At 37.7% G+C, this 24,767-nt stretch overlaps 1 protein-coding gene across 6 annotated transcripts in view; it reads right to left on the minus strand.

The window, feature by feature from the left end:
• LOC126768044 (unconventional myosin-XVIIIa) overlaps nucleotides 1-24,767 on the minus strand; it is a 126,289-nt gene that overhangs the window by 77,762 nt on the left and 23,760 nt on the right. For 2 of the 6 annotated variants that reach the window (XM_050485914.1, XM_050485918.1), the window contains one exon: nucleotides 12,768-14,058. The exons of the other annotated variants lie outside the window; for them this stretch is intronic. In XM_050485914.1, the coding sequence (XP_050341871.1) occupies nucleotides 12,768-13,802 (1,035 nt within the window). In that variant the 5' untranslated portion in view covers nucleotides 13,803-14,058. Of the gene's footprint in view, nucleotides 1-12,767; nucleotides 14,059-24,767 lie in introns of those variants that run through there. 6 annotated transcript variants of the gene reach the window in all.

Below are 24,767 nucleotides of genomic sequence, written 5' to 3' on the forward strand. Positions count from 1 at the left end.
TTAGGCTACCCAGAGGATACTTGGTCAAAGACCGGAAGTCGTGACCTGCTTGAGCCATATGTAAAAGAATCGTTTCTGGCCACTCCCAAGTGAATGGCGATCAGAGAACTTTCCTAATTTGCGTGATCTTCTACACATGACTCCATCCTCCTCTCTTGCCTTAACTCTTAATCTTGCCAACAGGTGCTACTTCGGACTGAGTAGGCAGATGAGAAGTAAAGTCCTCTCCCGACGAACAAAAACCAAACTCTATAAGTCACTCATAATTCCCGTCCTGCTAAATGGTGCAGAGGCTTGGACGATGACAACATCTGATGAGTCGATGTTACGAGTTTTCGAGAGAAAAGTTCTGCGAAAGATTTATGGTCCTTTGCGCGTTGCCCACGGCGAATATCGCATTCGATGGAACGATGAGCTGTATGAGATATATGACGATATTGACATAGTTCAGCGAATGACTAGGTCATGTTGTCCGAATGGATGAAAACACTCCAGCTCTAAGAGTATTCGACGCAGTACCCGCCGGGGAAGCAGAGGAAGAGGAAGACCTCCACTCTGTTGGAAAGACCAGGTTCCGCTTGGAGTCTCCAATTGGGCCACGTAAAGAAGAAATGACTTGCGCGCTATTGTTAACGCGGCTATAATCGCGTAAGCGTGTCTACGCCAATAAAGAAGAAGAAGATAGTGCAACAGTAAAATATGCCGGAAGTGCACCAAACAAAAACTGTTCTAAAAAATTTAAGAACTGTTTTTACAAACAAGCTTTACTATTTCAGCTGTTCAAATATATAACGGTAAAGCCGTTAAGTGTGAAATTGGCTGTGAAAAAAGACATCAACATTTTTCTCATCAAACGAAATGAACGACCCAATAGAACCCTTTTTTGATAGAAGAAAATCAGCTTTTTCTTGATTAGTGTTCTGGCTGTATAATTTGTATCGTATATACAAACGTAAATTTGTACAAACTGTATTTCAAATTGTCATCGGAACACAAGATCCCAAATTTCCGAGCATTTGGTTGATACATTTGGAAAATATGTAGATCTACAGTTCCTTCACTTTAGAGGCAATTCGTTACACTGAAAACAAGTTTATACTACATCCGATTTTGAAGAGCTCCACATATAGTAGAATCTTTAAAGACACTTGGTCTTCTCACATTTTCTCCAATAAGACAAAACCATGTTTATTGGATTATTTCTTCATATATGACTTAAAGTTCGGAAACTGCAGAACTGAAGTGATCACATGCACACAGGTATTACTGAAAATTCGAAAAATCTGTGATACAAAAGGAAATAGTCGTGAACCCATTGAGTTCCTCAAGTAAGTTTCGAGTTAACGGAGAATAAAATGCCCCAAAATCAAACTAAGTTTTGGTAGAAGCGGAAAAAGCTAAAAATATGAAAATTTAATGCTCTTTTTTATGGAAAAACATCTTATTATTTCAGCTAGTAAAAAGAATTATTTACTGCACGAGGCTGCCTTGGATAGAGTAAATAAACGCTTGCGGCACCCAAACACATAAATCTGGTCGCTTTTCGCCGGTACGCATTCGTCTTCTTAATTGCTCTTGCAACATACATACATATATATATAATTTCATGTCTATATGTCTGCTTATGCCTCTTCGTGATTTCGGGTGCTTCAATGTTTATTCTTGGTCTCACGTGTGCGATTGCAACAAACGTTACAAGCACAACAAAGATCTAAAAATGGCACAGTACGACCAAGCAATCAAGACGTCATCAACAGAACCGCAAAAGCAAAGAGCTCAACACAGTGGTATGGATCACCAAAAATGACTCACTTAGAATAAAAATTTATTATCCTTAGTTTCGATACTGTTTACGGAGCAAATTGATGAAATATTTTATCAAGCAGAGAAACTAGTTAACGGGTGCTGATCAAAATGGGAATATTATTGGAAAATGTTAAGTATTTAATTTTATACTTTTTGAATACTTCCACTATTATTCGGCAAGAGATGCTTAGGAATACCTTCTTCCATAAATATACGATTTCAGTTACTTATTCTAATAGTACGTTGACAAAGAAATTGATCTTCTATTTTCAATGGGAATGGCAGACAAAATTTCTAGATCGGAAGCACATTTCTTCGTTCTGGTCCAATCGACAGACTATAGTACTTCCAACAATTTCATGTTTTCAGAATATTCCTAAAGAATTTATAGCTAATTTTGTTCAATCAAGCATTGCCTTGTTATGTGTTTACAATAGGCCAAGGAAGTAAGCTAATTGCTCTTTACGTAAACTTTCAGGTTCACCCTAATATAAATCTAATTATTTAAAGTTTTATGCACACTATTTCCAGTTGCTTAACGGTCGCAAAACATCCATAACGCTGCCAATTCATAGCGACCAAAACATCACACAAACGTATACTGACTACCACAAAACACTACACAAGCATTACTCTACCACAGCGACCACATAAGTCCACCTCTCCGCCCAAATCAGCGACGGTCTGACCACACATTCACCTTTTTATACTATTTACACCCAAAAATTGACTTTACTTTGCCGACGCACTTCTGTTTACATTTCATGTCTGCAACTAATTGGGAAAACATTTGAGAAATGAAATCAAATTTAGAAATGTCTAAAAATAAAGCATATAAACTCGCCGGCGTGTAATGATGTTGAAATGCAGTGAGCGCAACGCGTCCGCAGCAGCTGCAACGCTAAAGAGTAGAGCAACTGTGACGAAGTTGGTGGCATTTGCATGGCGAAAGACGCCGTCAGGCGTCATCTCAGCTTCAACAACACACACAAACGCACGATATAGGGGTATTGCTCTGTGGAAGGTAACACGGCGTCTGCATCTATTCACCTCACAGTCCTTTGCTGCCGGCATTCCATCATAACAAATGACGCCCTGACGTTGGTATCCTCCCGAACGTCTCTCAAACGAGCGCAGGCGGCCTGTCGCAAGCTCTTACCACCACACTGTCTGACTGACTTGGCCGGGAGCTCACCTAAAGTAAGCGAAGTCTATGCAAACCAACAACATGCCGAATTATTAGACAAAAATAGAAAAATCTATGCAAGAAGCTGCAGTTGTTTGTTATTGTTGTTGCCAATGTTGCTATTCGGGATATGTAAATAATTCAAGTGATTGCCGCAACGCAATGGTAAATGAATGTACTCGCACTTACATATGTATGTGTGGTGTTGCCTCGAATGAATTGCTCGAGTGCGCGTTGCTTGTTCGTATTGAACAAGGCAGCCACGAGAGGCCCTCAGTAAGTTGTTGGGTGTTGTATATACATAGTACATATCTATGTATCTTTTGAACTTATTTAAAGTTCATAGTTCAGCGGCGTACCTACCTTAATACAGCTATGATTGTATTTTAATCACTAGTGTTGAGGGCGCCTGGCGTAATAAATTACAGTTCCTATTTATCAGACTATTTTGGTGTGTTATTGTTTCGTGTAAGATCGTACGTGCCTCGGCTTTGAACAGAAATATGTAGAAAGAATGTTGTTAAATTGTTCATTTGAAATTCTGTAGAAACAATAATTTATTGCATTCTTAAAAGTTTTGGAACTGAATATATCAGTAAATTATGTTTTCCTTTCCTTTTTAAACTCGAGTTTCGATTGCCTGAACCATTTGTCAGTGATGTTTGATAGGCAATGAAAAATACTCTCTTAGAGAGAAAAAGCTGTTTCATCACTCGTTTAGTTTCAGTTAGTGTTATTGGTAGTATCTTGCGTATAATAGGGTTTCTAAACGCCATAAATAACTTCTCTTTCGATGCAAAATTCTTTCAATCTATCTTTATTCTTCAAGTAGATCTTGGATGAGATTATCAATTAGACGGTCTAAGAAATGCCTATTTCTGAAAAAACCCAGGCGTGGTCATTTCAGCAATATTTCCTAAAATTATTTGTGGAGTGATTTAAATTGCTAAAATAACAACAAAATACTAACACATACTGAATACTGATTCAGTCAGTAAAAGATAAGCTCTGGAAATTGATGGAAAATTTCAAATATATTACAGTGAGCAAAAAATTGTAGGACTTTCTAATTTAAATTTATTAATTACTATGCCAAATAAATTATAAATTATTCAACAAAGAAGTTCCATTAAATTTTGTGTGCAGAATCAAATTTCCGGTGCCGAAATGTTCAGAATTTTGGAAAAAGCTTTCGATTATAATTGTTTGTCGCGAGCAAGTGTTCTTGATTGGTATAAATCATTCAAAGACGGTCGAGTACGCGTTGAGGACGAACAACGTTCAGGACGGCCATCAATATCAACTGATCAATAAAATAAAGGGATTGGTGCTTGAGAATCGATGGTTAACAGTCAAAGATCTTACCGCCATCGTTGGAATATCGGAAGAATCAGTGAGAACCATTTTGAAAGATTACTTAGGTCTAAGAAAAATGAAAGCACGATTGGTTCCAAAATCACTCAATTTTTTTGAAAAAACAGCATCGCGTTAACGCCTGCGAAACGATGCCTTCCGACTACCAGGATATCATGAAACATATTATTACTGGCGAAGAGTTTTGTATATATGATTACGACCCGGAAATGGACGATTAATCGGTCGAATATCATGGTAAAGATGAGCTGAAGCCAAAAAATCGCGTCAAAGCAGGACAAAAATCAAAGTTATGTTGACAGTTTTCTTCGATTATCGAGATGTGGTGCACTCCGAATGCCTTCTGACCGGTTAAACTGTCACATAGAAGACATTAAACGTGAATCGCTACGCGCTTTAAAGGCTATTCCGGAAATTGACTTTAACAACTGTTTCGAGGATTGGAAAAAACACTGGCACAATATATTAACAATTTTAAAATTATGAACTATGGCTTACTATTTTTTGCTCATAGTAGTACATCTAACTAAAATTTTAAAGTAAACAGTAATATCCTAATTAATTTTTAATAATTTTTTAAATTAATATCTTTTATGTTTTGAAAAGTGTTGTGTAATATTTCAAATAACTTGAGAAACTTAGAAAGAGCATTTTCCTTAGTAATTTATTAATAGAAAAACCCAAATAATTTTTAAAACACTATGACTTTAACTGTATTCCTCAATTGTAGCACTAAGTATTGCACCATCTACTTGCACTATGTATATTATACAAGTGACAAAGAAATGATGAATGACACGAGTACTTCGGCTGACATCGGCACTAACTTTCAGCAGACAGGTGATGACAAACACTTTGTGCTGATGAAAGGGTGTTTCTCAGTGTTAAGAAAAAAGATCTAAAGAAAATTTTCAAACAAATAATTAAAACTGTTACGGGAAGACGCTAAGATTACTTTTCATACATTGGGACAGAAAAGCACCATGAAATTGGGTAAATGATAAAAAATTAATTTTGCTAAGTTGGTAGGACTATATTTAATTACTATGCCAAATATGAGCGCGATCTGTCCACCAGTTTCTTTACAGCAGCTGCTTAAGTCGGTACTCCTCAGTAGTGCGTTGCGTTTTTATAATGGATAAAAATATCGATCAAAGGATTTATCTCACATTTTGTATTTATAACCAAATTTCGTATGCGGAATCATTGCGAAGGTTGGAAAGGCTTATGGTGATTCAGTTTTACGAAAAACACAATCCTACGAGTGGTACAAAGCCTTCAAAGACGTTCGAGAGATCGTTGATGACATGCCTCGTTCTGGACAACCTTCGACCTCTTCAACTGATAAAAATATTAAAAAAGTGAAGGATAGGGTGTTTGAAAATCGCCAAAAAAGCCTTAGAGAGATGGTAAGAGATCTTTACATTTCTCGCGAGTCCGTTCGATTGATTTTGGTGGATATTTTAGGTATGAAACGCGTTCTTACTCGCACTGTTCCGAAAAATCTGAATTTTTTTCGAAAAGAGGTCAACTGTGACCAAATTTAAAGCCAAAAATGCAATCGATCAACCACCGTATTCACCAGGTTTGGCTCCGCGTGATTTTTTCTTGTTTCCCAAACTAGAATTGCCGCTCCGTGAAACTAGTTTTCAGTCGACAGGAGAAATAAAACAAAATTTGTAGAAGCTTCCGCTTCATCGCAAAAAGTGTATATGAGGACTGGAATCTCAACTGGATCGTTGGATTAAGTATATTACATCCGGCAGGCGCGGATCCACGGGGGGGTTAAGTTAAAAGTTATACATTATTTCCATCATAATTGACACTTCGCGAAGGAAAAGACTTTAGGTTGCAAGTACAATTATTACATAGTTCCCAAAAAATTCTACTCTGTATCCGCCCCTGACATCTGGTGGCGATTACTTTGCAGGCGACAAAATATTGAGGTACTTTTTACAACTTTTTCGCTCCAAGTTCAGTTGAAAAATCCATGGAATCTTAACTAAAGCTTGCAAGATTATATTATTTTCGTGTCATATTTTTTGAGGGATTACGAAACCACTAATAGAAGCCTGTAACTCAAAAACTATGTTAGATATAGATGTAAATAGTCCTTAATATATTATTTTGAAAGTTATAACCTATCGAAAAATCTTCATACTGACGCCTCTCAATGGTTTTTTAAAGCTGCATTATACAGAAAGAACGTTATATCTCGAGATTTTTTTATTATAAAAATAAAAAAAGAACTGATATTGAGATTGAGGTTAAGTTTTCAAAGCAAAAGTCACTAAAGTATAGTTAGCTGTTTACCGTCCCACCCCATTTGCATATGAATACTTCTAATAATTTTATGTATTTCATTGAAAAAATAACCAAATTTTGAAATGAAACAGTTGAGAAGGTCATAAAACTAACACTTAAACAAAAAACATGCAATTCATATTAAAGTCATTTGACAGACATTAAGCGCCAGGCTTTATGAAACCTGAGCACTTTCGCTTTTGAGGTTAATTACTCCGAATGGAGAGAAAATGCAAACTTTGATAATTCATAATTCGTGTTTGTGGTTTATTTTAACTCAATTAATTTGGATAATAAAACATAATAAAAACAACAAATCATTTGAAAATGCCGAAAAAATTGGTTTGCAGGTGCAAAGTGCAAGTCAAAATGATTTATTTGTTAAAATAAAAAAATACGCATTTGTCACTTGAAATCGCAAGCGCGATGAACTAAGCAAAATGATGAATTAAGTCGAAGGGAGAAAGTGTAAAGATATGTATAGTAAATAAAAACAAAGGCAACAACGGTGCAACGAAGGCGCCTATGCGATGGTGGAGGAGTTTTTGTTGTTTTTAATATGTTTTTATTTTATTTTTATTATAGTTAACGATAATGCGCTCAAGGCAGACCAGCACTGCTGGAAGTAGTATTCAAAGGTGCTTAGGCACACGACCGCCCGAAGGGAGCTGAACACACCAAAGCGCTTGTTTGTGTGTGTGAATGCGTAAACTGGAATAAAAAAGCACACGATAGTCTGGCAAAGCCATTAGCGGCACGTATGCGCACAAACGCACTTGTGCACCGAGACCCTAATAAATATTGCAACCATGTATATATGTTATGCGTGCTTAAATACGAACATACACACATGAAAGCACCTACAACTGCCACGAGCGAGGCAGCGCGACAACGCGGCAGTGTGCTTTGTGCGAGTTGTGCAGTTATAAACGCGACGCAGGTCAATGACTCAAGCCAAAGACAACAGCAATAAAAGCAGAAGCAATGCATAGGTAAAAAGGTGGAGCAGGGCGTGCGGAGTAGTGGCAAATAGTTGTTGTGAGCGTTGGCGCAATACCGATAATTAATCGCACGTACTTACAAAAAGAATAATAACAACAAATACAACACCCCACAAGCCTCAGCCTCAAACGCTTGCACCCTCTGCGCGTCATTAGCAGCACAACGACGTCCACGTCAACGGCAGCGTCAGCAATCAACAACAACTCCGCGAAAGGCGAGTGCGATCAACATGCGACACCGACGCCGCTGTCGTCGCTAGCAGCTCTTGGCATGGTTTTACTCACTTCGCACCAACTTGACGCACAATTCACGTTGAGTACATGTCAACAACATGTTGTATTTATTACAATAACAAGCGAATGACAACAACAACAACAACAGCAGTCACGTCAAATGGCAAGGCGCGTCGACTACAGAGAAACGCCGCAACAAGCAAAGAAGTATTTTCATTCAAAGTAATTTTTTTATTTGTTTGTGCACAACAACCACATAAAGCTTAACTTTTTTCATTGTTTGCTTAGCTATTATAGTATTGTTGGGTACTTGTTGGAGTCAAACTATTCTTGTGTGAGTATGTGCATATTCATAATTCCGAAGGAAGAACTTATGGCCATAAAGTAAATGAAAACTTCCGCAACAAACAATTTGGACAGACACAGCGACCGAACACGAGTAGGGTGTCATGCCGCAAAGGAAGTAAAAAAACAACAACAGCAAGTTTGCACCGAGTGCTATTTAGGCAAATCATATTAACACACGAGGGCGACTTGATAAATAAGTGAATTTTTTAGTTTGCGCTTGGTCTTTGAAGAGCTCAGCTTGGAAGATCCAACAATATCAAATAAAATAATAAATTTTATTCAGGCACCATACTCCTTCGTGGAGTTTATGCAAGGCTATTTTTTCTTAACTGTTATCTAGTTTACAATTGCTGTGAAACGCTTGCTCAAAAAAGTACACAGGTTCATTGATATTATAGTATATGCCTTTCGGATGCGTGAGGATAGATTACGACGCTGGCGTACTCATAAATTGCTCCACAATCCAGGCAAACAGGTAGCTAAAAATCTTTAAGGATCCACTAACGAGATATTATATAAAAAGCTAACTCTGTGTATACCTTAACTTTTACTTTATCTTCCTCAGTTGAAATGTGAAAGAAGAGAAGAGATTTGTCGAGCTCCCTGACAAAACCTTAACATTTGACTCCTATTCTATTATTGCGGAGTAAATTTTCTGCAAATACTTCGCCACTCTCTCCATGCAGCCGTCGTCACTACTAGAAGGTTAGAAGTTGACAATTTTAAGAAATAATTGACCCTTAGGCCTAAGTAAGCAGACAATGAGTTCAACGCAAATGTTCTGTTCCGACCAAAATCAACGCCAAGTGACCCAACAGTCAACTGTAGCCAAGTCTGTTGCTTGTAATATGTATTAAGATGGAAATACAAAACTTTAGCTTACACTTGAGAGCAAAAGTGTGAGCACAGGTAAACGTGGGCCTTAGAAAAGTCCGAACTCCATAACGGTCTAACTACTCGAACCGAACCGAAAGTATTGAGATAAAGAAACTTTTTACTCAAAAACTCAGCTGAATCTAACGACCCTTGTTTGTTAAAAGTGTCTGATTTAATACATTAGTATATGTGCAGCACCCACACAAGCATAAATCATAAATAAATATGCGCTTAAATGAAACGCACTTAATGTGCGATTTGAGTGACATACCGAGAATTGCTAGCAACGGCGCGGCCCCACCGACGCCCTGCCAAACACACATAACTAAGTACACACCCAGAGCGTTGTTCTTCCCTGGTAGAGTTGCCAGCGGTTGGCACTTAAGTTCACTGCAGCAAATTAAAATTACGATTTTAATCTCAATGCCACGCCAAAGAGATTTTTATTTAATTCCATTAAACGTTATTGCTTGTAGAGACAACGCTGATTGAGTCATTGCTGAATTAAAAAATCATTTTCAAGTTGAATAAATAGTGCGGCACGATCGCCGCCATCGTTCTTTTACTGCTTATGCCAAATTTGGTGAAAATCTTAATTCCTCAGACAAGCAGTCTGCTGATATTGATCGCGTTCGATGTTATTAATGAGTTTTCAAGCATTATTACATTACACCGAAGCCATGTCAATCCGATCGAAAGACAGGATCGATGATTGAAGTAAGAATGGTAAATTTTACTCAAGCCTTAAAGAGTTATTTATGTATAATTAAATTTGTTTAATTATTAATAGGAATATTTTAAGAGTTTCATGAATACAATTTGACATTGACATTTACAATCAAAGGTAGAGTGCGATGGCAGCGGCGCGTAATTGACCGATCGAACAAATTGATATGTGGAAATAAACCATTACGAATAATAATATGATAGTTTTTTAAACAATAAATATAATAATATATATAATATATGTATATGTGACCTGGAAAAGGGGGCTTAGGTGTCAAAAAAAAGGAGAACAATTAATGAGATAACGAGAAACTGACGATTATTTTTAACAGCTTTTCCCAGAAAACTAGTTTTCGCACGTTAGCCCCCTTTTCGTAGACCAGGTCACATATATAGACATAAGGAGATTTAAAGTTAAAAGAACGCAAATAACGCTCATAAAAGCGGCCTTACAAAGATGTCAACTTTTTATGGAGCTAAGTTTGCCGGAAAGCTAGCAGACATAACCTTAAAACTCAAAGAACTCCGATTTCACTTACATACTAAAATTTGCTATAGAAATACTTAACGTTGGTGACACCGCTTTCATCGGCTCCATACCTAAAACTTTTACAGCCTACCTTTTTAGACAGACCGATCGTTTCAGTCGTTCAATGCTTTAAGAGGTATATTAAGAGCCTAAGACTGATTCTCCAGTGCAATATCAGGACATAAACAACAATTCAGCTGTCCTGGGTATGATGTATGGTAAACTAAAACTCACTAAATCTAGGGTTTACGACTTTACAGTTCAATAATTGAAATGAAACCTCAATTTGGAATTGTCGAAGAAAAATTCAATAAACTCCTAAAGCGTAACTGTTAATAATCCTACCCAAGATGCTACAGTACTTTTATAATCAAATGTAGCAGACCGTGAAATCATTTGCAAAAAATTCCTAAACTGACTTAATCTTACAGGATTTGTCCGGAAAGTAATAGAACTGATTTTCTTCCGCCGCGACTGTACTTTGCACTGGAGTCGGTAGAGGGCATTCCTAGCTAAAAAGTTCAACAAACATTTTCAAATGTGTTTCTGTGCGTGGTGCAAGAGAAGAAACTTATTAAATTTGTGATCGGTTCTGCGACATTACTTATAATGTTGCTTTAGAAGATGCTGGCACCAGGTACACACGCCGGCGTCTCTTCGCTCAAAAAAGTGAAAAATGAGCAAATTCAAAGTGAAAACGATGAAACGATCAAAGGCAACGTCCACCACGAATTTGTTCCTCCTGGACAAACCGTCAACGCCAAGTTTTACGTGGGTCCGACAAGACATAGCCTTTCTTGTGAACAGCTACCTAACCAAGGCCGGCATCCCAATGCTTCCGCAGCCGCCCTACAGCCCAGATGTGGTCCCCCGGACTTTTTTTGTTTCCTTGCCTGAAGAGGCCAATGAAAGGGGATCCAAGCAGCATGCACTTCGGCTCTCAAAGCTATTCCGGAGAATGCCTTCGTGACGCCTTCAATGCTTGGAAATCGCGCTGGCAGCGCTGCATCGTCGCAGAAGGAGCCTATTTTGAAAGGTTTAAACAATTCTAACGATTGGTTCAGTAAATTTTTTAAAATCGACTCAGTTCTATTACTTTCCGGACAAACCCTGTATGATGGTGTCCTCGCTATAATATTCTTATGGACTTCTGAGTCTATTCAAACATAATTTTTAACGACTTGGAATCGAAGAATGAAATGTGGTTAGCAAAGCTATGAAAACCCTGATACATTAGAAACAGGAAATATGAACAGACCATAGCTTAAAAAAAAGACTTTCGACAATACACATTGATGAAGGATGATCGAATATACATACTACCAAAAGAATTTGAGTATGTGGCTGCATTTTCTAGAGATTTAGAAAATGATTGCGGATCGTGGCGAAAGCTTTCTCCTTCGATTTTCATGATCTTTCTTCGGCTTCTCTTAGCTATACACATATACCTTCCATATGCTCATATATGTACATATGTATGTTGCATGCAACTATTTAATAACTCTTTTATGAGCCTATTAAAAACAAATCTAGCATTGTTACTACACAGCAACAACAACAATAAAAAATTATATGGTGCTCTACAGAACGAGCGCATACATTCACTGAATATACAATGCGTTTACTAAGTAAATATTGATAGGCTTGATGGCACATGTGACCAATAGAACCCAGCGCAAGGCATGCGTCTTCAGTTTCCTGCTCCACGCACTGTAGCGACGGGGCCACCTACGCAATGCAATATACGATCATGTACAACGCATAAAGAACGACAATCATACATATGTATGTGTGTTTACAGCAATAAAACTATATGAATAGTTAAGCGAATGACAGGGGAACAACTACGAAAGAATGATTGAAGAGTAAAGAGTTATTACATGGAATTGTTGGTATGTGTTCGCGCCACAATTGATCGCCACAAGGGTCTGCAAGCATGCGTACAAATGCAGCATTGTCTATCTAACTTTGCAGTGTTGCATTCGAGTTGACGAGTACGCGCGCCGCTGCCCGTCTAACGTTACAAGGCAAAAAAGGCAATTAAATAAATTGAAACAACTATAAAAGACGAATTGTGCGCATAATTTCTGACGTTTAACTCAACTTAACGGTTGGACAGTTAGTTGCACTCAGCGGGAGTATCCGATTGCTTGCCGCGAGCAACGCGAAAATTCCATTGACAAACGTAACAAAGCGCGCTGTTAGAGACACATGTTTATTTTTTTACTTTTTTTTTTTTGGTAAAAAGAGGTCAACTGACATGTAACGGTAATATTAGATGTGCTAATATGGTATTTACAACTATTTAGGTTAGTTTGGTTGCAACGGTTCATAATTATCTATGTAAATAGTTGACCGGATATGCGTTAGTAATAAGTCAAACCTGCTGTTTTATAGCCTCATCGTAGTTCTTGAAGACTCCACTATTGGCGCCGTAACCGCGCAACGCCAACGAACGTTCCCAAATCGTCTGCCAGTTGAGCACTTCGCGTGTATTACGACGCAACGAGCTGCGAAAGCTGCGATTGCTCAACGACGACGCTGCATTGCAGCCGCTGCCACTGGCGCTGCCGTTATTACCGCTGTGACTTGCGTAGATCGATATGTTGTTATTGTTACGCATGCCAGCGCCGCTATTCCACGGCGGACGCGCATTCATGTTTGCATTAGCAGTTGCAGTGTTCTTACGCCCCGCTACACGAAAGCTACGATATTTCTGCGTGCGTTCAAACGTGCTCTGCTGCGCGCTGTTAATAGCCGTCATTGAAGTATTTGCGCTGCTCACTAGACTATTCTCGGCCGAGTGATCGCCATCGCTGTGCAAACGCATGCGTCGGCTAACGCTGCTCGGCGTAGCGGACGCTGGTGATGCAGTGCGCGCTGCTGTGTTGCGCTGTTGACTTTGTGCACGCTTAACGCTTAGCATAGGAGAGCGCGGTGTATCGACAGCTTTGAGCGCTTTGGCCATGGCGACCGCATATTCCTTGGAGTGTGCGCTGAGCATGGGTTTTTTAGCGAGCGCTGGTTTGGCGCCGCCAACTTTTTGCGTGATTGGCGTTGACGCGCCATCCATCGTTGTGCGTCCATTCGGCGTTACCATTGAATCATTTGAGTGCCAAGATGCTGAATTCTCAGAACCACTATCACTAATCGTTTCCGAACTGATGCTGTTCTTACGCGGATTAGACTTTGCAGCAAGCGTTGCATTAGTTTGATGTTGTGTATGTAGCCCATTTTTGTGGGTGCTGGTGTTGTTGTTGGCAGCTAAACGCGATTTCAGCGTGCCACAGGCGTGCGCCTTGCCGGTGCAGCCTCGATGAAATTCCGGATTCAAGCCAGAGCCAGGCTGTGCCGGCGTCGCTGGCTGTATGGGCGAAGCGCGGAGCGTTTGTTCGAATTTTTTCGGTATCAGAAACATTTTCGTCTATATTGTGGACTCAATCGGGTTGTCACTTAGTTGAAAGGTGCGTTAAATTGCGCTTACTAATAATTTTCATACTAGCATTGTTCGATTTTATTTAATCGCCGTTTTATATTCAGTTTTTTTGTTGTTAACTTTTTTTTAGTTTTACTACGCGGTGATTTGATTTTTTGTTCTTGGTTTTCACTTTCAAAAAATACTTTCTGTTTTCCTTTGCAAATGTTATGTTTATATTTTATTTTCTTTTCATTTACTAAAATTCATACACAAACGTTATTTATCACTTAATTTGTTATTAATAAATGATTTAATTTGTTATATTATTTATAAATACACGATTAAAAAAGTTACAATTCAATTTGTTCTAAATTATTTATTCATAGAATGGACATTTAGCACCCTCTAGCGGCTTCTTTTTAATAATCTCTCCATATATTTTCCCACACAATTTGCTGAAATCATGTCAACTATGGTTCTTTCGCTTAAAGCGTGACAAAAAGCTTCCTCCTGGCACATATTAATCTCTCTTTGAACCTAGAATTACCACATTCGAATCTTCGAATTTTTAAATTCAATATTTACACACTAAAAAACGAAAAAGCTTCCGCTACAAGGCTAAGACCACTTAGCTAATAATCACCCAAGCCTTTCATGAGATAATAAAAATAAAATTTTTTAGAATATTTGACCAGACGGTATACCTTTCTGGGTCTTGGCAACCTTATAAACAAAATCGCGACAGAAAATATCATTATTTGAAAGATGCTACAATGAAAATGTGTAATTATCTTTCGAAACCTATGATCTATCGATATGGATAACAGTTTTTTATGTTTTTCAAACGAACGATGTAAAGTAAATGACGTTGCAATAGTTTTAAAAGCAAAACGTAATTTCATCAAATTCATTTTTTGTGTTTTGAGTAACCATAGGGATGAGATCTGGATCAATAATATAACAGGTGATCCAAGCAGAGGTACTTTTTATAGCCTTTTTTTTACAAGATCACGCGTGAGTCATGTCAAGCTGTCATGTTAATTTTTTTCAGAAAGGCTTACGCTAGACCTTCCCTAGCGAAATCGATTTGCTCTATGAGCTCTTGAAAAGTTCCAAGAAGATCAAACGTTTCCGAGCCAAATTTTGTTCAACGATGATGCCCATTTCAGGCTCAATGGGTATGACAACAAACAAAATTGGACCTGAACAGATTCAAGCGCTGCCATTTCATCCAGAAAAAACAAGCAGTTTGGTGTGGTTTGTGGGCCGGTGGAATCATCGGTCTATATTTCTTTAAAAATGATGCCGATGAGAACGTAAACGTCAATAGCGATCGTTGTCACGCCATGATAACCGACTATTGGATGCCTGAAATTGAAGCTCCTGATCTCGGCGACATTTGGTTTCAACAAGACGGCACCACTTCCCAGACATCGCATCAATCAATGGATTTATTGAGAGAACACTTCGCGTGAACAGATAATTTCACGTTTTGGGCCGGTCGATTGGCCACCAAGATCGTATGATATCACACCGTTAGAGTTTTTCCTGTGGGAATATGTAAAGTCTAAAGTCAATGCGGACAATCACGCTTCGATTCAGTCCTTGGGGCAAAACATCATGCGTATCATTCGCCATTTACCGGTCGAAATGCTCGAACGAGTCATCGAAAATTGGACTCAAAGGATCGACCACCTGAGACGTAGCCGCGGCCAACATTTGAAAGCGATAAAGATAATATTTAAAAAATAAATGCCAAAGAATGTTTCTCCGAGTGATAATAAACATTCCCCTGTTAAATTTGAAGTTTCTCTTTTTTTTCTTTGAAAACAGTTGAGAACCACGAAATGGATCAACCTTTAGATAAAAATGCGGTCAAAGGAGTTAACTTTATTTCAGAGAGATATAAATGAATTTACTGGGTATTGATATCCGCTGCAAAAACAAATTACGAAAAATAACGGAACATTTTTTTTAATATTTTTACTTTTTTTTTGCTCCACTGCGCGAGTTCCTTACAGTTGATCGATTTTACTATTATGTCTAAATAAGTTTTGACTTCTAAAGGCAATTTTAAAAAATTCTACGCTCAACTAAGCCAACGCAAGCCACAGCATTTCATTCATAAAATTCGTGTCTAACAAATGCGCCCACGCGCGCATTCGATACGCGCTTGATTCATTCACGCTGATTTTGGCATATTCCTACACGTTTTGTTTACTTCAACTACATTTGCATGTTGTTGTTCTCTAATTAGTTAAACTTTTATTTTCGCACTTGAAAACAGGCAAAATATACCAAAAGTACTAGTTAGTGTTACTGTTACTGTTGTTGTTGCTGTGTCATTGTTGCGCCGAATTGAATTCGCATTTGTTTGCATTGTTGTAATAGTAATTTAGCAAATTCCATGGTTAGAGCAACAATAGACGACTCTAATGTGGTTTTGGGCCAACAGCTCAAGCATAACAGCGCATGGCTAGCGGCAACAGTGAATGACAACAACAGCAATAATCTTAACAACAACAGTAACTACTGTAAGAATAGCGCTTTTGCTTTCCGCACTGCGTCGAAGGCGAACGCGCATGCTTAGCACTTATGATAATACAATAAGACAATAATACATAAAAATCGCCAAGCAAAAAGGTAAATAGCCAGCAGCTAACAGCCAACAGCTCAAAGCAAACGCGCTGTGCGGAGCTACATAAGAGCCAAGAGCAAGTGGCAAAAGCCGCTTGCAATGATCATAACCTTGACTAACGGCCGACACCGCACCGAATAAGCGCGAACGCACAACGCGCCCAAGCGAATCGATGTTTCGGTGCTTGCACTAGGGTGATTTAAAAAAAAATAAATAAATTTTTGATGAAACATAAACTGACTCCTTAAGGGACTAATTTTTATAAGTGACACCATTGTTATTAATATCAAAATCCCCGAAGGTTTAATACACCAGATCTAAAAAGAATTAATTTAAGGAACACCCTAATATACACATACATACATGCGCCTGCAACAATAAAAACCGCCTAGGCACTGCCGCTACGCCATACACGCGACACAGCATCACAAATGCACCGATCAAATTACGAGCACAACAACAACAAATCGGTGTATAACAAGTAAAAATGCTGTCAGAAACGTAAAATAAAGTTCTAAGCATTAGTTACACCTCAAGCAGGCGTACACAAGCAGTCAGTTTTGTCATTTGTGGGTTTTGCGGAAATTCTATTAAGTTTGGGCGGCATGAAAGCAACGCGCAGAGCGAATTCGCAAACGATCGTCATATAATGTCATACCCACCACGCTTGCCCCACTGTCCATAAACGTGTAACAACTCATTTAAATGTGTTTGCCTATATATTTATTCACTCTTTGTTACTCTAATGAAAGCTTTGTATGATATAAGTGAGTTATATAAACATTTGGGTTGACAGCGCGCAATGTAGTTGGCAACGATCGGCCCGGTCAGTCCAAGTATTTGTTGCCAAATACATACAGCGTTTAATTAAAACAAACGGAAATTGAACACTTTTAAGGCATTCGCGGAAAGAATGTTGACATTTCTTTGTATTACTATTGGAATTTAATTGTAACTTGGGGCAAATAAAAAAAAAGCGAAATGATCGACAATGATCGGCAGTGATCAGGTGCATAACAAATTGGAAAAACCGTATTTTTTAATAGAAAAATCCAACTGAACATGGCGTATCTTTAAATGTCGTCCAAATATACATTTTATATACCCTTGTAACGGCAACTGCAGCCTTCAAACTATTGCATAAACTAGAGTTAACCGATACCCGTATTAGCAATAATAATAGCTAAGTTAGTGTTACATAAAAATGAAACGTGAGAAACCCTACAAAGTATATAAAATTGATCCGATAGCAGACCACCATAGCATATAGCTGTGATACAAACTGAACGATCGGAATCAAGCCCTTGCGTAGAAAGCTTTGTCTTTTGATACATTGAGAGAAAAGAGTACCCTGAAATTGTAAATAAAACACTTATCCATCAGCGAATCTTGCTTTATCTCTTTGATCGACCGAGAAAACGGGTACCACAGAGCGGCAATTTCAGTTTGGGGAACAGAATAAAATCACAAGGAAATCTGGTGAATACGGTGGTTGATTCATGGTATTCATTGCGTTTAAATTCGGCCACAACCGGGACTCTCGCAATTCCGGCTGTTGTCTACAAGGATGTTCCATACAAACGCCTCAATACGGCCAAATAGAACTTTCATGATGCACCAAACCACGAATATCGAAAAAAGCAATGAGCACCACCCTGATTATAAAGCGGCTCTGGGGAGGTTTTTTTTTTTGGTTTCTGCTCGTTTTCCACTCTTTTACTTGTTTTCATATCACCCATGTCTCATCAGCAGTTATAATGCTCACAATGAATGTGGGATCGGAATTCGTACGATAAAGCATGACCAAGAGACTTGTTTACGGTACTCTTTTTGAACAAAATTCAGCTTTATATACACCAAAATCATTCGAACGGAGTCGGAAGAGATATCGAGCTCTCTTACCATCTCTCTAAGACTTGCCTGACGGTTTTTAAGCACCATAACCTTCACTTTTTTTAATATTTTCATGAGTTGAAGAGTTCAAAGATCGTCCAGAACGAGCAAACGATCTCTCGGCCGTCTTTGAAGGTACTACTAGGGTTGTTTTTTTGATAAAACTGAATCACCGTAAGCCTTTTCTAGCCTTCGCAATGATTCTGCACACGAAATTTGGTTAGAAATACAAAATTTGAGACAAATCCTTTATTCGATATTTTTATGCATTGTAAAAATCACATCGCACTACTTGGGTGTACCGACTTAAGCAGCTTACAGCAGCTAAAAAAACTTGTTTGTACATCGGAATCAAGTACATCGGAATTAAATTCTTGTAAGAAATCTTTTGTATTTGTGAAGGGTATTAAAGCTTCGGTGCAACTGAAGTTAAAGTTTTTCTTTTTTGTTTTTTTTTTTTAACTTCTACCTTCTTTAGACCAAAGCTGCCCTGCAGTTAAGCAGTTCGGTGGAAGTATTGGATTGGATGACCAGTAATTGTAAATATTGAAAATCAATAATTTCTTAACTATACTTATCACGTCATTAACTCGTTTTCAGCTTTTACTTTTAGCGAAATGCAAATATATAATATAAAAAGCTTCTGCAATATTATAATCTAATAACTTAAGATTTCTCAACTCAAAATACTATAAGCAACACATGGATCATCACAACATCATTTTGCCATTGATTTATTCAAGCTGATTGATAGACCAATTGGCTAACAAGCAACTTTCAAATCTTATTAACATAGCCATCTTAATAGTCCGTCCATAATAAACACCGACCTACGCTAAAATAGCGATCACAGTGATAAGACTGCTATGCAACGAAGTCTTCATAAGTGTAAAAGGCCATTGATTTTTGTTAGAAGCATTGACCTTTCGCCAAGTTGAAAATAAAACAAATTTTGTCTTCGAAGTTTTTTTCAACTCACATTCGTTAATAAATAGAGTTAACGGAATTTCAAAAATTCCACCACAAGATGCCAACAATTTGTGATTTTTTAATTAACATAACCATGTGGGCTGTTAGATGCATGATTGCAACAAAATAAAATGCAGTAGACGCTAAAAAGAGCACAGATTTACTTCTCGACACATGCTCTTGCTCTCTGCGACAAATCAAAGTTCATTAGTAGGGTCATGGCTTTTTCGATGCCGTCGAAGAAGTAATTGTACATCATGAAAGTTAAAAGATCTTCTGAGCTATGCATAGACAATTTTTATTGCCGCGATTTCTTGATAACAATAATTATTTCAAATTGGTATTTAAACTATACTCTGTCGAATTTCTAAGAAAGCGGTGCTTTATTTATGTTTTTTTTCGAAGGTTCCTTGGTATTTAAAGAAAAAACTTCACTTTTCATTAAATTAATGGAACTTATGGTTCGCTCTGGAACAACATTTTTAAGGACGGTATTTGCATTTTTGTCGTTGTGAACGTAAGGAATGTAGGAAAAATCATGTCGGGTATTACAACCTCAACAAAGAAACTAAGAGTAAAGCTAAACCGCAATTTTAAGTATTTAAACCAAGTTTACTTTTTATATGAAATCTTACATTTTCGTCGCGTTGAACACGAAAATAAATGAAAAGCTGAATGAGCCTTGTAGTGAAAGAATGTTCGATTTCGAAAGGTTGGACGTTTCTGACAACTGTAGTTTCCTGCTTTAATTCTGCAAGATTTCGACGCGAAAAAAGCTCAGAAAGTTTAGTAAAGAACACTAATATGGATTTGCGGTATTAGCCGATCGTAGCCTTGATTTGGGTCGAGAAACAATATAATGGGCTAACATAACTTGAAACATTATACGCCTAACAACAAACTAAGAAAACAATAGCAGATATGTTCATAAGTAGCCGCAAATAATATCAAACAATGATAAAGCAACATTTAAAAGAGAAAACAATTAGATGTCATGATTAGAATCACGTTTTATCTTTCACCCGTTTTTGCTCTGCTTTACTTTCGTAGCGCAGTAGACACGCACGCGCCACAATTTCATGCCGAATCAATCGAAATTACATTCGTGCCATATTATATAACACAGGATTACTGGGCAATTGTCGGCAAACCGTTAATTCTATTGGAAAACAAGATTATTATTACAGTTATTCTATTTTTGTTATTAAAATTGATAACTTGTACCAACAAATACATTGAAAGCATCGTCCAAATCAACCACCACGCAACAATAAGCGTGCAACTGACAAGCTACGAGCATTCTCACACAAAGCTGCATTCAGGGGTCTGCCAGTTGTGCACAACAAGCGCTGAATACTAAATGAAATTTCAACACACAAACGACGAAAAAAATGAAAACATTTAATGGGAACAGAAAATAATAACGTAACAGCGAATTCGTACGATCCAACAGCAGTGAAGATCACAAAAATATCAAATGCAATAATAACTAAGGAAAACATTTGCCATGAGACCGGCCGACACACGAGTAGCCACCGAGTGGAGCGGCGTACAGTGGAGAGGTAATTGTGGGCAATTGTTGGGAAGTGGTGTTAAAAACTTAGCCATTGGCGAATTATAGCCAAGTTGTTGTTGTTGCGTTTGCTATTGATTGATTCACGATCTATTGTCATGCAGTGCTGACTGACTGACTGATCAGCGACTTGGACGATCAGTAAATAGCAAAAGGCAAATACAATATTTTTCAAGACTTCAACTAAGTAAGTTGTATTTGTTGCTAAATGCACAATATAAAGCGGCAATTGTTGTTGCTTTTATATTTTTGTATTATTTATTTATTTTGCTGTGCGATCAGTACATCATCATGTGATTATCATTTGATCGTTTTTTTTTTTTTGTGTTGCTATATCAAAGGGATTGTGGATAGACAACGGCGTGAATAATATTTACAACGATTATTTATTACGTTACGTTAATGTATGAAGTTATTACGCCTGCCGGGCGTTGCTAGCAAAATTAGCTCCATTTATGATCACACATTCATTCACATATACATATGTACATATGTATGTACATAGCTTGATAATAGCCATAGAAGGAAAATACATGTGTTTAACAGATATTTTTTTATATATGTATATATGGTATTATATTTTAGTTTTTGTACATGGACACACACTCGGATGCGCTCGTCACTCGTACGCGCGACTGTTGTGTCCCCACATGCGTTGCCGTTTAATCAAAAGTAGGTAAGGTCGTGCAACTTAAACTCCGATTTAATTGCACTAATGAGTAGAATGGCGATTTAATGGAACTAATTTTTACTTATGTTTATTTATTATTATATTTTTAGCTCATTAGTGTTGTGTACAGAAGTGTTGTGTATAATGAATTGGAATGGATGAATTGTTTCGGAAATGTGACTGCAAGTGTATTTGAGCGCTTAATTAGCAATTGCGAAGTGAAAGGTGGAGGGAAAAAATAATCTATTTTATGCAACTATGAATCGATTAGAAGTGGAGGCAGAAAATAGCTGTGGAAAATTTGATCTAATGATTCTAATTGAATAGCAAATTGTATCATATACGTGGGTATGTTTTTAAGTACGTGAAGTGAGGAAATATATAGTATGTAAATGGTAATGAGGCAAATTGTTAAGTCTCAAACAATTAGGCGTCAGTGCTATGCATGTGATTGGGCTTTGAACTATTGCCGACTAAACAAGGCAATAAGGAGTAATATGTCAAATATGATGAATATGATGTATATGTATAAGTAAGAAAAAAAATTGATCAACCTACATCCCTAAGGTATGAAATTTCTTTATTTCAACTCCAACCATTGCAAGGTAACGATTAACAAGAATATAGCTTGATAACCAAGACAGTCATTTACAATTTCACTTACGAGGCATGGCTGATAGCGCAAAATACTTCGGCTGTTGTTCTACAAAGTGCGTTCCAAAGTAAACAGGACTTTAAAAAAAACGGAACAAATGGTTTTTTCGGCAAAATCAATTTATTTTATTCAAAATAGTCTCCTTCTGCTTCAATACAGCTTTTTGCACGTTCCAAAAGCATGTCGAACGAGTGTTTTAGCTCGTTGACCGGTACGGCCGCCATTATGCCGGTGCAAGGCTTTTGAATGGCCTCTACGTCTGCATAACGCTTTCCTTTCATGGGCAAATGCATTTTTCCGAAAAGGAAAAAGTCGCACGGTGCCATATCAGGTGAATACAGGGAGTGGTTAATGGTTAAAATGTGATTTTTGGTCAAATAATCGCGCTTCGAATATTGGATTCTAGCAATTTTTGCTCGTCAGTCAATTTGTGCGGAACAACCTGTGCACACACCTTTCGTAAGCCCAAATGTTCGGTCAAAATACGATACATCGATGTTTTGGAGATGTTCAATTCCATTTCCATGAATTTCAATGATGTTTTCGGCAGATTTTTGATAAATTCACGCACAGTTTCGATGGAATTTCCGGTGATCACGGTTGATCGCCATTTATGTCCTCACGACTACTTTGAAAACGTTGAAACCACTCGTGCGCTCTGCTACGTGATAGATCATCATCGTCATAAACTTGTTTCATCAATTGAAACGTTTCGGTAAAAGTTTTACCATTTTAAAACAAAATTTAATGTTGGTTCTTTTTCGAAGCTCATTTTCGCACCGATGACACAAACATACTGACACTTAAAACGCAATAACTTCACTTCCCATCGATGAAATGTCATGAAATTCTCACTGGACAATCGATAAAGATAGCAGATTCTAACGCATCAGTCGACATATAGATGGCGCCAACAGGGGGCACTAGATTAAAAAAGTCCTGTTTACTTTGGAACGCACCTGATATTGAAAATCTGAAAAAGACGTCGTTTCAATGAGTAAACATGGTATAATTTTTATCCAGGATATGCAAATAATGCTCTTAAGTGCTCTATTGAAGTCAAAACCAATGTGTTTATTAAAAAACAAAAATGTTCCTAAACAAAATGCATAAATAAATAATTGTATTAGAACTTTGTGTCATGTGTAAAAACAAATATTTTGCTCTCTGTTCAGTGCACACACAATGTGGATTACATATTCTAATTGCAGATCTGTTGAAATGGATATGTCGCAAACGTCTCTCGTCAACGGGTTCTTATAGTATTGAAATAAATCATTTCGAGCAAAAGACGGCTAAAGATGAAAAGACAAATGTTGAAATTCTTCTGGCATTTTTGTTTTCGTTTTTTTTTTTTTTGAGAAACCGAACAAGAAAAACTCATTATGAACTTTCACTAATCGCCTGGACTGACAGGCGCAGGTTAGGTTGGGTTAGGTCGACTAGGGCGTTTGGAGAAATCTACGCAATATTTACAATACGTATGTAATTCTAAAAAAATTCAACAAAGCAGCTTTAGTAAAACAAACTTTGCAGTCCATTTGTTTATGTTATGTTGGTGTGCAAGATTTGCTTGTTGAAAATTTGTGTTTTGAAATAAGTAAATATGAATATGTACATATTTTTACAAATACAGCCATTTAGACAGTTTTTCGACACTTTGCTCAGAATTCGACCCAAATTCTTAAAAGAGCTGATCATGTTTGTTAGTGATTTTTAGTTTTCTAGCCACAGAGTAAACGATCCATAATAAATCAATGCCTCAAATTTTCCATTCCTACTTGGAATAAAAATGTCAATTATCGACGAATTATTAGGCTCAGCAGAAACTGGAGTATGCTCTGAAATCATAACAGATGATTTATATTTCGTTATTTCCAGACTATGGTTTGCATGTCAAGTTTCGTAATGAACTGGATTTTATTTTTTTGTATAGCAGCTGCAGCCTAGTAGTCCGATATCGGCGGTTCCGACAACTGAGCAGCTTCTTGGGGAGAAAAGCCCGTGTGTACGATTTCAGATCGATATCTCAAAAACTGAGGGACTATTTAACGTACATACAGATAGCGGACAGACAGACAGATGGACATGGCTAAATCAACCCCGCTCGTCGCGCTGATCATTTAGACGCACATATACTTTATAGGGGTTTCAACGTCTCCTATAATATACCCTGTAAATTTTCGATAGGGCTGACAGACATATCAGAGAGAGATGGAATTCCTTAAGTGCCTGCAGGGTCGCCAAGATCATGTGTAATAACCTCATAAGAAAATTCGTATGCTTTTTACTCACACGGTCTCGAAAGAACACCCGCACGGTTGTTGGTCTCTTGACAGGTCACAACCTACTGACATCACATGCGAGCCGGATGGGCATAAATAACAATGATACATGCGGAAAGCGCATAGAAGTAGGCAAGCGAGACACGCTGGAACAGCTATTTGCCTCTATCCAGCATTAACTAGTACTCATCTTAAATATCTTCGCAGTTTAACGGACTAGACGGAGTACCGCTGATAGTGTTGGCGTCTTGTATAACGAATACTTCATCTCCAATTTAACTG

This window comes from Bactrocera neohumeralis, chromosome 2, assembly GCF_024586455.1.
Source record: "Bactrocera neohumeralis isolate Rockhampton chromosome 2, APGP_CSIRO_Bneo_wtdbg2-racon-allhic-juicebox.fasta_v2, whole genome shotgun sequence".
NCBI classification, from domain to species: domain Eukaryota; kingdom Metazoa; phylum Arthropoda; class Insecta; order Diptera; family Tephritidae; genus Bactrocera; species Bactrocera neohumeralis.